The following is a 16,145-nucleotide window of genomic DNA, read 5'->3' on the forward strand; positions in this document are numbered from 1 at the left end:
CGCTCTAGAAAGCATTGGACATAGCCAGAGTCCGACAAATTTTCTCCATTTCGTGTTCTATAACTGTAACAAACGCCAACGAGACTTGTAAAAAAAAAAAAAAAGAAAAAAAGATAATGAACAAAGGCTGAACGTTTGGGAAGAGAAAAAAATCTGTTTGGATATGGTAAAATGAGGCTTTATGGGAACAGGATAAGGAGAGGGGTTATGGATGTTGAGTACCGTGGACGCGGGTGCCCGGGAGAGGCAATGAAAGGAAGGAAGATCGAAGTAAGGCTGGTTAGGTGAAAATGAAGAAGAATAGCTTTGGTACAGAGAAAAGTGGGGATGAGCAGATGAGAAGGATGAAGTCTTTCCAGGACTATGGTACCATGAAAGGAGAAGAAAGGGGTAAGCTTCCTCCAAGAGTAATGAACGGTCTCGATTACCTATCCAACACAAATAGAGGATATCCAAGTAAAATTAGGAAAATCTGGAGATCAAAAGTGGCTCTTCGCACATTTCTTAAATTGCAATAAGTGAAAAACTCTAAAGTATTTTTTTCACAACAGCTTTTCTAAATAAATAAAAAAAACCACAATTTCCCCCCACCCACCCGCCCCTTCCAATTAACTAGACTCTCTCGCAGTAACAAGGTAAACATGTTTTCAAAGCTGGCACGACAAAAACTTAACAAGGACAAATACCGGTCAAGCGCCGTTCCTAACAGGACCTTCAAATGCCGGGTTGCTTGGAAATGCTAGTAAAGTTGACGAGAAAGAGAGAGAGAGAGAGAGAGAGAACAAAAATTGAATGTTGAATTTTAAGCAACGCCCCATCAGAGCAAACTGGAATGGCAAGACTTGGTATTTTGCTCGCAAGAATCCTTCCTTCAAATATGCGTATTACTTCTAAAATAAGAACAGCACTGGTAGAAATATTAGCTCGATAATGTATAACTAACTCTAGAGAGTTGAAGCCCAAAAAGGTATGAAACTTAAAACAAAATTGTATTTACGATTTATTATTTACAATTTATTTACAAAGAAGCTGCAAAGTATTTACAGGAGTACCAATAAAATAATTCTAGCTCCTATACAGTCTCAGTATTATCTAACAGGCTAAAGGAAAAGTAAAATTTTGATTAGAGGGAAAAATTGCATAAAAACCTCTACAATGTAAAATAAAATGCTAAAGCCTAAATTAAACTATAGTCTGAGTATACGAGGTCTGTAAATTAAGTAATGAGACTGATTTTTTTATTCAAAAAGAATTACAATTCTATATTGTCACCTTCAAAATAACTTCTTTCTGAAGCCACACAGCGCTGGAGACGTTTCTTCCACTCCTCATAGCAGTGCTCGAACTCCGATACTGGAATAGCCTTCAGCTGGTCGGTTACAGCCGTTTGAATATTTTCGACTGCCCCAAAATGAGTTCCCTTGAGGAACTCTGGTTCATTGAAATTACTGTGTGAAAGGAGCATTATCATGATGCAACACCCATTTGTTCCCTTGATGTTTGGTCTCACACGAATGACCCTTTTTCGAAGTTTTTTCAAGAACCTCTCGGTAAAAGTGTTGATTGACCGTTTGGCCTTGAGGTAGAAACGCTTTGTGGACGATTCTGTGGATATCGAAAAAACAAATCAGCATGCATTTGATCTTCGACTTCGCCATACTGGCAATTTTAATAAACCAGAGTTTTTGGCCAGTAAAAACATTCCTGTGGCTTCTCAGCCTCCTTATTCGCCTGACTTGAGTCCATGTGACTTTTTTCTTTTCAGGCATATAGCAACATTGGCCTTACAATTATGCGATAGATTAGTAGCTAAGTTTGGGGTAACCAACATTTGGAGTCCCTTGATAACAGAGGAAATAATTTCCTAATAGCCGCTTTTCCTTTATTAACTCGGACATTTATGTGGAGCTGTGAATGTCAGCCATTTATCCACACTTAAAAAGCAAACCGTTACACAACTTAATCTTTACTGTTTTCACAAACAACTGGGTAACTACTTTTGTTAAAGTAAAAATTTGTAATAATAGATAATAAGTGATTATACCACTGGTACTGGTAAAAAAAAAAGAAAAGCCATTATATCTTTTCAATCAAAGCCCATTTTCAATTAAAAGTAAAGTATATTGTAACACATGTAAACAATTCTAACCTTAATTTAATGATTCTATTATCAAGTAAAGTTAACTTTGATTTAGGGATCGCTGCAAATAAAAAAAAAAAATACGACACCGTACAACTATTTTACTTAATCCTCTTGAAGGATTAGATTCTGTGAGGGCTGACCAGAACGCTAATCATCTCGAGTAAAGAGCTAGATCACTTCCTCCAACAGTATAACAAGATCTATAAAATGTGGTGGTGTAAATTATATTAAGACGATCATATTTCTCTACCCAGCATCACCAACAAGAGCACCTTCCAAACGGACCGCTCATAAGGATGATCAACATTGGATCTAACCACACTGGAGATGACGATACAACACCTGTATTTCTGGATCACTTATAGAAAAACAGAGTAGACAATATCACTGCAGAAATCTCCCACTCGTACTCGGATAACCGGAAATTTCCCCCCCCCCCCAAATTCTCAAAATAAGGAGCTTAAGAATACTCCGCTACTACGGTTAAAATTATTATAGTCCAGCATTACAAGGACTCATTCATCTATTTCAACAACTTTATTGTAAATGTTAAATATTTATACACTATTTAAACGTAACTATTAACAATAAATATACTTGGAGTTATATCGGTTACGTGTACAGTCTTATTCTAAAATAATTAACATAACAATGGGCAAAAATGATAAAGGTTTCGACGATAATGGCCAACCTTATTGCGAACTAATAGTGATTAGTCTTATTATTAGTTATTTGTTTCCTTAAAAAAATATATATTTTATTGTTTGAAATAAGTAAACAACTTGTCAGCCTTCAAAAGAAATTTATTTGACTTCTTTTTAAAATAAATAAATTATTGAACCATCTTTCTTTAATCATCTTTTGAAACAATTGAACAATCCATTACTTTCAATCAATCTTGAATCTATAAAATACAAATTTTTATAGCGCATTTTATTACAAAAAATAATTATTAATTTTCATTTTAAGCTATTGAGTATAATAATAATATCTTTATTTGATTTAGAACTTGAAGGCCCTAAACAAACGATTGTTATATTCAGTTAGTTTTCATTTATATAAACAAATAACAAAAACAAAATAACAGAAACATCATTCTGATAAAGGAAAGTAAATATTGTTCGAAACTAAATATGTCCTAAATGGACCGGATTCAAATTTGAGCCAGTTTATTCATTTATTCAGCCAGTAAAATAAATTAAGCTGCAGGTAAAATGATGATGAGATATCTCTCGAATCAACAGTTCAGAGTAAAATAGGAAAATTGTAAACGATTTTATCTTCAGAAAACTTCAACAATTTAAAGCCCTCAAGTGAATAGTCATCGAGTGAAGCGAACTTAAAAAAAATAAAAACCAGAGTGGGCGAGTGGTTATCAAATATTTCGAAAGGGCTAAAATTCCGTTACAAGTCCGGTGGTGAACTACAGATGTGATACGAGGGTACTGATAAAAAAGTGTTGAAAGCATACTTAATCTCTGGGAAAACAAATCTTTCTTCTATTTCTCTGGAAGATAAACAAAAAAATGCCGAACTTCCTAGAATTGTAAGCAAGCCAGTATACCAGTAACTTATTCAACAAGCTGGCCTAGGAATGGGTTGTTGGCCATCTAAAGATAATGATCCAAGCTCTTGGATCTCAGGAAGTATTTTTTTCTGTAGGCCAACAGAAAAGAAGAAGAGAAAAGCTGCGATGGCGCTGGATAATGCAGCAGCCGATAAACAAAAACAAAATAATTAAATAAATAAAACCTTAAATATAAGGTGGAAGAATCACTTTCAAGCTATCCATCCGTTACAAAGCCTCAGAGAAGGATCTACAGCTGAAGAACCCATGTTAAACACGTGCAAGAGCCAAGACATTTGGGTATACATGAAATTGATTCAATTACATTTTCATATACTACTGAACATCTGCACCTTTAATACCAGCCTGAAAAAAAAAAAAAAATACTGAAGTAGAACGTCACGACTTTATGTAAAAAAGAAAAAAGACTATCAAACGTTTTTAACTTTTCTCAAATCAGAAAAACCACCAGGAATTTAAATCCCTAAAAATAAAGATTTTTTAATGCCTTTTGCAGCTTAAGAAGACAACAAACATCTAATCCATTTTGGAGATTCTAAAAAAAATAAAAAAGTAGGTTCAAAACTTGGATCAGAATATAAAAAGAAAGAATCTTCAAAATCTGGCTTTTATTTGGGTAGTCTGAATTTCATTTATTTCGAGTATTAGCTGGATTTCTGATTCAGACTTACATCAGTCTTATTTTGTGTTAATTTCTCCTTGATTTATACCCACAATACTCAAGACCACTTCTATCCACTCCATTGAATGATCTGTTTAGCCTAAATAAAATATCAGTGTCGAAATCCTCTCGAAAACATTTTCCATTCCAATCACATTAAATGCGGTTACCTGCTGATTAATGTATGCACTATTTTAAAAAGTAATGTGCGTGTGGTTATCAGAAGAACAGAAACTTGGTAAATCCCTTATTATGTTACGATTGCGAACTCAATCTTAAGATAAAAAAAACTAATTACTTACAGATACAAAGATTTGGCTAAGCTTACCTTTCTTTAGATGATGGCAAACTAAACCTCAGGGCTTCAGTATAATATTCTATAAGAGACATCTGCAACATAAAATAAATAAAAATTAATATCCACAATAAATTAGCATCAAAACAAAAGCTGAGTCCAAAATTTTGTAGGTTGTATATATTTAGAACAAATTTTCTGCCCACCTAGCACCATCTTAAAACAATTCACCTAATACCCACAACTTAAGCTCCGTTGAAATCAGACCCTCGGAATTGCAGCCAGCAATTCAATTCAAAATACATTAGAAATGTAATAACACTAGTACATTTCATTCCTGAGGATGCTAACTCTAACTTCTTACAGCAATTAGGCCAGTTTTACGACATTACCATTTTAATTTATAAAAAATTCATAAAAACTATAATTTATAACTAACAATAGTTGTAATAGTCAATACGACTTACAGAAGGGCAAAGTTAATAATGTAGGACTCAAAATTAGTTACCTTAAGCCCTAAGTATCTAATGATAAATTTAAAAAAAGCCAACAAGTCTTGCTTTCAGTACCTACTGAAATTTTAAAGTGACACATCTGGGAAGTCTCTTTCTCTCTAATTCTTCACTATACATTTAAATACATAACTTTCAAAGATCTTTCCAATCCTTGATATTATGCAATCATGTGCCGTTTATTCATTGATCACTGGAAATCTTTTCCAAACAATACAGTTTAATAAAACCTGACAACTTGAAAAAATTTGGAACATTTGATCCCCTACATTGGCCCATGGCGAACCCTGGTCTAATTCAATGGCATCTTTAACAAACCAAGTAACAGAATTACACAAACAGAAAGTAGTTAAAGCATAGGTAATTCAAAACATAAACACGACTTATAAATGGATAGCAAAACTTAGTAATAGAAAAATAACAAGCTGCATTTCATAAAATTTTTATTCAAAAATTACAAATAACACATCAATTATTAACTTAACATATCAAACAAAATAACTAAATTATAAAAAATACAAGTTGTTTATTTGACAGCCTAGGACTAACCTCTCACAACTTGTTATGAACCATCAACATGGTAGTATTTCATTAAAATAAGTCAATCAAACACTTTTTTTTATAATAATAACAAAAAAACTGTTTGTTTTTTGCCTTACAAAAAAATTTTCACCAAAATACGAGACGTAATTTATTTGAGATAACAGTATGAACTGTGTAACTGATAAGAATTATGCATTTCGTTTTCTCCTTGATTAATGTAGGTCACTTTATTTTATATTTTTATACTTTTTAAAAATAATTATCATTCCAAATAAATATTTAAATAAGAATATATAAATAAAACTAAAGTATAATAACATTACCTTTACACTTTGAAGTAGTATTAAACATTCTTCTAATATTTTATTACTAACTAAGTAAAGTATATTTACACTTGTTTTAAAAATTAAAATAGGTTATTTTACTTCACCATCATGTTATGATATATTAAAATACACATGAAAAATAGTGACTACCATCTTATTAACTCAACCTAAAGCCAATTTGTTTTTAGTTCTAATTCTTGACAACTTCAGCGCCACTTACTAGACTCACAAATGATGGTTAAAATTCAAACTTGTTAGAAAATTCAAAGAAGCCCATTCCTCAAAAGAGCTTTGAAGTTGTTGTGCTATTGCATCTCGTTGCTTAGGGGTATGGATGTTTAAATATAGGTCCTGTTGAAGGGCAGTTTTTCGAACTCAATCTCCTTGTTTTGAGCAGTACCCATACCTGGGTACTATGAACATACTCCTCCGATTACTATGTGAGAGCAACCAAGCCTTCGGTCAAAATCAGGCAGAGAATGACCTAACTCTAAAAGAGCTATTGGCTCTACCTAAGTCTTCGTAAAGAAATTTCAAAAACTAGTCTAGTGCATTGTCTAAATGAGTAACGAGGTAAAAGAGAAATATTGATTTCTTTAAGGAATCAAATTCCATAATTGTGTAAACAAAGTAAATTTGTTTTTATTTTTATTTTTCATTAGAGATTATGATTATGAAATTGTAAAATCTGTTTTATAAACATTTCTTATCACCCCAATAAAAGAAACGATGAAAAGTGGACATAAAAAGTAAAGAATAAATAATTCCTGAATTTGGTGTAAGTGATCAATTTCATTTTGTGAGCAGTTTATATCTTAAGCATTTTAAAAATAATAAAAATAATGGTATTACATGTATTAAGAAACAGAAATTAATAATAAGCTAGTAACCGAGTGGCAACACTGAGTCGAGGAAAAGAAGGTAGCACAAGGTTGCTTCTACCGTGATGTCGAGCACGATGTCTTGCTTGTATCATCGTTGGTACTCGTAATCTTTTCTAGTTTATTTACCTTATTTAAGCTCCTACCAGTGTACTGTGTATACTTTGTATACAAAGTGCATCGTTCGTTTTTTGTTTTTGTTTTTAATGTAGGTCCAAATTAGGTCTGACCCAATTTATTATCTTAACCGGGCCTTAATAGGGTAGTAACTCCTAAATACGTTTTCCTACGTTTTTTTTTTATGTATAAAAAAAAAATTAATTCTAGTTTCATCATCCACCCGGCCGTAATACTAGTTGTCGTCTCTCCTAAACATCCTTTTTCTGCTAAAACTAGCTAATAGTTTCTTTTGTTTTTTATAATGTATCTCAAAATATGGTTTATCGTAATTGAAACATCTATCCCCAGCTCTTACAGTGGTTTTTATCTCAACAAAACACCCTTCTTCTGCCCAACTGGCTGTAATTTTCGAATACTTCTGGTAAATGCAGATAAAAGTTTGGATACTACCCATCTTGGTCTACATCTACTCTTAAAAAACCGTAAGTTATTTTATTATAGCTACTTGTTATTTGGGAAACATTTACACATACTGAAATTTATGAAGAATATTTCACTCGGGCTGTACATAAATTCATTTCACTGAAATCTCTAAATTACTGCATGGGATTTGTTACATATCTTGTATACTTCGGATGAAAGTTGAATTCATTAAAAATAAATAATGATGTATTAAAATTTAATAATAGACAAACAATTTTGTTTCAAAAGTGTAAAATTAAAAACCCATGCTATCTATAGACGGTTGAAAAAACCTATTATAGTTTGTAATTGCTTATATTTAAACAAACGTTTTCCTACCATCATTCAAGCAATGGTATACTTAATCTTAAACTACAAAATTTTGTAGGCCATTTTAACTAATAATCCAGAAATTCATCTTAAAGTTTTACTCAAAAATACGATCAAATATGGTTATAGAATCAGGCTTATCTTATTATTTATTCAATTGTTTGTGTTTTATCTTAACATAGATTTGAAGATTTGATTTTTTTAGATTTGAAGTAAACTAGTCGACATTTGAACAAACATCAAACATCTTATTGTAAATTGCAGCTAATTATTTGTTTAATTCTGTTGAAGATTAACACCAGAAAATTATTTTGCAGTTGTGATGATGCTAAGAACTAACGTGACATAGATGTCCTAGCGTATCCGGATGCTGTAGAAAGCTGATTGATCATGTATCTCCCCCAGTAATAAGTGCCTTTTGAAGTTTTTGCATAAGTACCAGCAATAAAGATTTCTTGCAGGTGAGTTACTCTTTAAGTCGTTTTTAATAAATATGTTTATCATTTAACTATGTGAGAATTAGAATTGAAATAGATAAGTTCCAAGCACAGCCGTTAGTAAATCATTTTTAAGAAAAAAGTTATTAGTTTACGGAAGAAATGCTCAAATTCCAAACTCTATTTTTGAGAATTTCTCAAAGTAAGTTGTAAATGTTATTTAAGTTATTCCATAGAGAGTTTTTATTGATCTTGGGAGTTACACTAAAGCATTTATTTATTATTATTATTATTTTTTATTTAATGGTTTTGCCTCAACCATTTTGGAAAAAGTGATGTTCTTACCAACTTGAAAATAATTGATACAGAATAAAATCTTCGCTCATTTTTGTTCTAATCACCATTAATGTAGTAATTATAATATTCTTATAGGCTTGACTAAGTCTGATTTCAATTAATTCAGTCTTTTTAATAGCGAGTATTGAAGATGATATTATTTTTTATAAACTTTTTAAGCGATTTGTATGAAACACTGTGTGTAAAAAATATATCTTTGCTGTCTGTAACAAAATTCATAACTACTTACATTTTGTAGCAGGAAAAGAAAATCCTGCTCTTAATGAATGCAGATAAATGAATTAGATCAAAACCTGATTCCCAGGTTGACTTATTCTCTAGTAACGGCAAATATTCTGATACTTGTAACATTAATTAAACATTGCTTTAGGTATGTGTGGACATAGTTGGTGGGTTCAACTAATTCGGTTTAGTGTACCCACTCTGTCAAGCTTGAGCCTAGTTTTACCGCTTTACTTTGTTGCCCACTTCAATCTGTCTATTTTCAGGCAACAATGGATTTACTTAACATATTCCAGTAAATCGAGAGAGTATACAAGAGAAATATAGTAAATCAGCAAGTTAGCAGAGCTACATGGATTTATAGAATAACCCTTTATTCTACATCTACATCTACTCGTAAAAACCGTAAGTTTATTAAATTATCTATTTTTTGATAGTTGTAGCTTGTTGGTTGAGTATAATCCATTCACATTATCGAAATTAAAAAAAAAATATATATCTTTGCTGTCTGTAACAAAATTCATGGAACTAAATCGAAATAATTACTAAATGTAATTTGTAGCTTTGTGGAATTATTTCTTTTATTTGCACAATTTGATGGAGAAATATGTAAATATTTACACTAATTAATGTATTGGCATCAAACTCAATAAACAAAAACTTAAAAAAAGTTGTGTCTAATTATAAAAAGTAAAATTTTAAAAACAAAATCATAGATATTCTCATTACAAAATTAAGAGTGACATAAAACTCTAATTTGACATGAATGCATTTGCCTGTGCTATCAGTTTTAGCACTTTTTTTACTGCCCATTACAATTATTATTGATTTAAATTTAAAGAATTGCTAAAAAATGTCAAAGCATTTTCTTTTATTGAAGTGTTGTTTAAATTTTTTACTAATTATCTCTTCGTATATCAAAAATAAACACTTGACAAAACTGGTTTTTTGTTCTATATGAAATGTTTATTAACTTAGACTTTAATTAGTAATTATTGTTACCAAATGTTGATATTCTTTCCAGATGTTGAAAAAGATATATTAATTTCTGTTTTCAAATATCCGTTTTTCATCAATATTTACTGATTAATATATTTTATTTATTTCAAAATTATAACTTGTAATATTCGTAGTTAAGTAAACTTTCATAATTTGTTGGAATTCAATCACACTTCTATATTTTTACTAGATACTTGAGAAATCTAGGGAAATGAAAGCATTATTTTTTAATCCAAATTAAACAATTTTTCGTTCGTTTTAAATAAACTGTCGTCTGTTGAAATTGAATGAAAAATAGGTTATCTAAGTAAATAAACAAACGTTACTAGAATTTAAAGAAAAAGCCTGTTTAAAAAAAAAAAGTGGTAAAAATACAAATGAAGGGAAAGGATTTAATTTTTTGTAATTAAATTATTTATTAATTATAATAAGAATTTATTTCAAACTTAGGTTTTAACTTATGTACTGTTTATTGCGCAATCAAAAAAGTTTCTTTGGGAAAAATTCAAGGTTTTAATTTGGCTAAAAACAGCCATCTATAGATATGATAAGTAATAATACAATCAAAGGTGTTTATTAATATTTATTAAGCAAGTTACGATAAATTATTTTTATCATTTACAGATACGAATGAGACAATTTTAACGTTACAAGTATATGATATGAATGAGCTATCAAACCTAAAGAAAAAGTGTTATTCTACAATTATTCACCTCTACAACAGAGAAAACCTATTCAGGAACTAACCATTTTATAATAAAATTACGAATTGAGGCATCTAAGAGATGGCACAGAATTCTATCTCCTTCAAGATTCTCTAAAATTTAAAACACAATTTGGCATTGGTGTTAAAAATATTAGTAATGAAAATCTTTGTTAATTCTTATTGGTTTCCATAAACCTATTTTTTGTTTTTTAAAAATAAATAATAGCATTTTTTTTTAATTGGAAACTTTATCAATCAAATAAATAGAACAGATTATTTGGTGAATATTAAAAAAAAAAATTATTAAAACTTAGTATAACATTATTTTATAAAGAATACTTAGACATATTAAAGTAAATATATACAAATATAATCACTGAAGTTATATGAAACAAGAAACTATCTTCTTTTTGTTTTTCATAGAAAAAATTCTGTTTTTAGAAATAAAATACGTAATCATTACTAAAATTATTCATTACAAAATTATTACTACATATGAAATTGTTACTTATGTAAATACAATATATGTATATAATTGTTTTAATTCACTAAAGCATAACACACGGACACTTACGGACCATAACTCAAGCGAATAAAGTTATTGAGAAAAATTGAAAAAAATTGTATCAGTCTTTTCGTTTAATAATAATCATTTGGAAATTCATGAACTACTTGCGTTGATTGTTGTTCATGTTTTCAAAACATAATCACAATGTTTTATACAAATATGTAGTCCCAGGATTTAATAAGATATTTCCAAACCAACGGCTCTAATATGCAATTTTTCTTTGTTTTTTACCTTGACAAACATGCGAAGCACCATAGTGCTTGTAATCGTAGCAGTTTAAAAATGGTTAGCAACATGTATTTTGGTTCTATTTTTTTATAAAAAAAAACTTTTTCATTAAAATAAAATTAAAAGTATTTTAACTGAATTTAAAACATTGATTTTAAACTTGTTTTCAGTCAAATTAATGGCACATCTTAGAAAGAAGACTGAGGATACTGGATCTACAGTCTCGTCAAGATTTCGTCGTTAAATGTTTGTTACTTAAAAGTAACAAGAAACATTACGAAACGAATCAACATTCTTATAGATAAAGTACAAAATTTGATAGATTATTAGATCTGAACAAATTACAAATGAAAAACTTAAAATATGTACATTCTTACACCATTTTTGTAGGTACATCTGAGTACACAGAATCGCTGGCTTTATCAGGTAACTGCCAGCATTCAGACAGTGTTTTATCGCTACAGAGTTCACCACTTATTACCTTTAAGAAGTTGCTAGGAATAAAAAATCTAAGGGCACGCAACTGCAATCGAAATCAGGTTCTGCTAAGCTAATTCCTATCTGATGCTATAATAAGTTATTTTAACTACTAAATAAACTCTGAAACAACCATCACGTATACTGTGCTGAATATATGTTCAGCCGAAACCACTTAACAAAATTACTGAAAACAACAAAAATATTTCCGTACAAATTCAGTTCGTACTTCTTGGCCACTTATTTATCTTTATCTTGACCACCCCAGGTCGGCTAGTTTTCGATTTAGAGAGTCAAAGAAAAGGTAAAAATGCTAAATCTCCTTTAATTTAACTGGATTTTCCTGGTTTTCAGCTTCTAACATTCTATTTCAATGCCAGGCTTATTTGTACACCCCAGGCCGGCTAGTTTTAGATTTAGAGAGTCAAAGAAAAATGCTAAATCCTCTTTAATTTAACTGGATTTTCCTGGTTTTCTGCTTCTAACATTCTATTTTAATGCCAGGTTTGTTTTGTACACCCCAGGTCGGCTAGTTTTCGATTTGTAGAGTCAAAGAAAAGTGAAAAATGCTAAATCTCCTTAAATTTAACTGGATTTTCCTGGTTTTCAGCTAGTAACATTCTATTTTAATGCCAGGTTTGTTTTGTACAACCCAGGTCGGCTAGTTTTAGATTTGGAGTGTCAAAGAAAAGGTAAAATGTTAAATCTCCTTTAATTTAACTGGATTTTCCTGGTTTTCAGCTTGTAACATTCTATTTTAATGCCAGGTTTGTTTTGTACACCTTAGGTCGGCTAGTTTTCGATTTGTAGAGTCAAAGAAAAGTGAAAAATGCTAAATCTCCTTAAATTTAACTGGATTTTCCTGGTTTTCAGCTAGTAACATTCTATTTTAATGCCAGGTTTGTTTTGTACAACCCAGGTCGGCTAGTTTTCGATTTAGAGAGTCAAAGAAAAGGTAAAATGTTAAATCTACTTTACTTTAACTGGATTTTCCTGGTTTCTAGCTTCTAACATTCTATTTTATTGCCAGGCTTGTTTTGTACACCCCAGGTCGGCTAGTTTTAGATTTTTAGATTTGAAGAGTCAAACAAAAAGGAAAAATGCTAAATCTCCTTAAATTTAACTGGATATTCCTGGTTTTCTGCTTCTATCATTCTATTTTAATGCCAGGCTTGTTTTGTACATCCCAGGTCGGCTAGTTTTAGATTTGGAGAGTCAAAGAAAAGGTAAAAATGCTAAATCTCCTTTAATTTAACTGGATTTTCCTGGTTTTCAGCTTCTAACATTCTATTTTAATGCCAGGCTTGTTTTGTACACCCCAGGTCGGCTAGTTTTAGATTTTTAGATTTGAAGAGTCAAACAAAAAGGAAAAATGCTAAATCTCCTTAAATTTAATTGGATATTCCTGGTTTTCTGCTTCTAACATTCTATTTTAATGCCAGGCTTGTTTTGTACATCCCAGGTCGGCTAGTTTTAGATTTGGAGAGTCAAAGAAAAGGGAAAAATGCTAAATCTCCTTTAATTTAACTGGATTTTCCTGGTTTTCAGCTTGTAACATTCTATTTTAATGCCAGGTTTGTTTTGTACACCCCAGGTAACTGCCAGCATTCAGACAGTGTTTTATCGCTACAGAGTTCACCACTTATTACCTTTAAGAAGTTGCTAGGAATAAAAAATCTAAGGGCAGGCAACTGCAATCGAAATCAGGTTCTCCTAGGTTCATCTAAGCTAATTCCTATCTGATGCTATAATAACTTATTTTAACTACTAAATAAACTCTGAAACAACCATCACGTATACTGTGCTGAATACATGTTCAGCCGAAACCACTCAACAATATTACTGAAAACAACAAAAATATTTCCGTACAAATTCAGTTCGTACTTCTTGGCCACTTATTTGTCTTTATCTTGACCACCCCAGGTCGGCTAGTTTTAGATTTGGAGAGTCAATGAAAAAGGAAAAATGCTAAATCTCCTTTAATTTAACTGGATTTTCCTGGTTTTCAGCTTCTAACATTCTATTTCAATGCCAGGCTTATTTGTACACCCCAGGCCGGCTAGTTTTAGATTTAGAAAGTCAAAAAAAAATGCTAAATCCTCTTTAATTTAACTGGATTTTCCTGGTTTTCTGCTTCTAACATTCTATTTTAATGCCAGGCTTGTTTTGTACAACCCAGGTCGGCTAGTTTTAGATTTGGAGAGTCAAAGAAAAGAGAAAAATGCTAAATCTCCTTTAATTTAAGTGGATTTCCCTGGTTTCCAGCTTCTAACATTCTATTTTAATGCCAGGCTTGTTTTTTTTACACCACAGGTCGGCTAGTTTTAGATTTGGAGTGTCAAAGAAAAGGTAAAAATGCTAAATCTCCTTTAATTTAACTGGATTTTCCTGGTTTTCAGCTTCTAACATTCTATTTTAATGCCAGGCTTGTTTTGTACACCTTAGGTCGGCTAGTTTTAGATTTGGAGAGTCAAAGAAAAAGGAAAAATGCTACATCTCCTTAAATTTAACTGGATTTTCCTGGTTTTCAGCTTGTAACATTCTATTTTAATGCCAGGTTTGTTTACTACACCCCAGGTCGGCCAGTTTTCTATTTAGAGAGTCAAAGAAGTGGTAAAAATGCTAAATCACCTTTAATTTAACTGGATTTTCCTCGTTTTCTGCTTCTAACATTCTATTTAAATGCCAGGCTTGTTTTGTACACCCCAGGTCGGCTAGTTTTCGATTTGGAGAGTCAAAGAAAAGGTAAAAATGTTAAATCTTCTTTACTTTAATTGGATTTTCCTGGTTTTCTGCTTCTAACATTCTATTTTAATGCCAGGTTTGTTTTGTACACCCCAGGTCGGCTAGTTTTCTATTTAGTGATTCAAAGAAAAGGTAAAAATGCTAAATCTCCTTTAATTTAACTGGATTTTCCTGGTTTTCTGCTTCTAACATTCTATTTTAATGCCTGGCTTGTTTTGTACATCCCTGGCCGGCTAGTTTTTTATTTAGTGATTCAAAGAAAAGGTAAAAATGCTAAATCTCCTTTAATTTAACTGGATTTTCCTGGTTTTCTGCTTCTAACATTCTATTTTAATGCCAGGTTTGTTTTGTATACCCCAGGTCGGCTAGTTTTCTATTTAGTGATTCAAAGAAAAGGTAAAAATGCTAAATCTCCTTTAATTTAACTGGATTTTCCTGGTTTTCTGCTTCTAACATTCTATTTAAATGCCAGGCTTGTTTTGTACACCCCAGGTCGGCTAGTTTTCGATTTGGAGAGTCAAAGAAAAGGTAAAAATGTTAAATCTTCTTTACTTTAATTGGATTTTCCTGGTTTTCTGCTTCTAACATTCTATTTTAATGCCAGGTTTGTTTTGTACACCCCAGGTCGGCTAGTTTTCTATTTAGTGATTCAAAGAAAAGGTAAAAATGCTAAATCTCCTTTAATTTAACTGGATTTTCCTGGTTTTCTGCTTCTAACATTCTATTTTAATGCCTGGCTTGTTTTGTACACCCCAGGTCGGCTAGTTTTCTATTTAGTGATTCAAAGAAAAGGTAAAAATGCTAAATCTCCTTTAATTTAACTGGATTTTCCTGGTTTTCTGCTTCTAACATTCTATTTTAATGCCAGGTTTGTTTTGTATACCCCAGGTCGGCTAGTTTTCTATTTAGTGATTCAAAGAAAAGGTAAAAATGCTAAATCTCCTTTAATTTAACTGGATTTTCCTGGTTTTCTGCTTCTAACATTCTATTTTAATGCCTGGCTTGTTTTGTACATCTCTGGCCGGCTAGTTTTCGATTTGAAGAGTCAAAGAAAAGGGAAAAATGCTAAATCTCCTTAAATTTAACTGGATTTTCCTGGTTTTCACCTTCTAACATTCTATTTTAATGCCGGGCTTGTTTTGTACACCTTAGGTCGGCTAGTTTTAGATTTGGAGAGTCAAAGAAAAGGGAAAAATGTTAAATCTACTTTACTTTAACTGGATTTTCCTGGTTTTCTACTTCTAACATTCTATATTAATGCCAGGCTTGTTTTGTACACGCCAGGTCGGCTAGTTTTAGATTTAGAGTTTCAAAGAAAAGGGAAAAATGCTTAATCACCTTTAATTTAACTGGATTTTCCTGGTTTTCAGCTTCTAACATTCTATTTTAATGCCAGGCTTGTTTTGTACCCCCCAGGTCGGCTAGTTTTTGATTTGGAGAGTCAAAGAAAAGGTAAAAATGTTAAATCTTATTACTTTAACTGGATTTTCCTGGTTTTCTACTTCTAACATTCTATTTTAATGCCAGGCTTGTTTTGTACACCCC

General features: G+C 31.3%; 2 protein-coding genes across 7 annotated transcripts in view; one reads left to right on the forward strand and one right to left on the reverse strand.

The window, feature by feature from the left end:
• Positions 1–6,515, reverse strand: part of Treh (Trehalase) — a 56,275-nt gene extending 49,760 nt beyond the window's left edge. Inside the window, exons 1-4 of one of the 3 annotated variants that reach the window (XR_012453978.1) lie at positions 6,066–6,515; positions 4,721–4,782; positions 3,896–4,076; positions 2,205–3,047 (exon numbers count right to left, since the gene is read on the reverse strand). The gene's annotated coding sequence lies outside the window, so the exon portion shown is untranslated. The other 2 variants (XR_012453977.1, XM_074113817.1) reach the window with 2 other exon arrangements.
• LOC141446887 (uncharacterized) overlaps positions 1–11,456 on the forward strand; it is a 67,398-nt gene extending 55,942 nt beyond the window's left edge. For 3 of the 4 annotated variants that reach the window (XR_012453980.1, XR_012453981.1, XR_012453979.1), the window contains exons 3-6: positions 7,418–7,551; positions 8,179–8,322; positions 9,144–9,282; positions 10,501–11,455. Coding sequence is in view for 1 of the 4 variants with exons in the window: in XM_074113822.1 (XP_073969923.1) it covers positions 7,418–7,551; positions 8,179–8,210 (166 nt within the window). In the remaining 3 variants the exon portion in view is untranslated. Of the gene's footprint in view, positions 1–7,417; positions 7,552–8,178; positions 8,323–9,143; positions 9,283–10,500 lie in introns of all 4 variants that reach the window. The other variant, XM_074113822.1, reaches the window with a different exon arrangement.
• Positions 11,457–16,145: the final 4,689 nt, after the last annotated feature.

The sequence above is a fragment of the Rhodnius prolixus genome, unplaced genomic scaffold, assembly GCF_049639745.1.
Source record: "Rhodnius prolixus isolate KJV_2025 unplaced genomic scaffold, Rpr scaffold_7, whole genome shotgun sequence".
NCBI lineage: Eukaryota > Metazoa > Arthropoda > Insecta > Hemiptera > Reduviidae > Rhodnius > Rhodnius prolixus.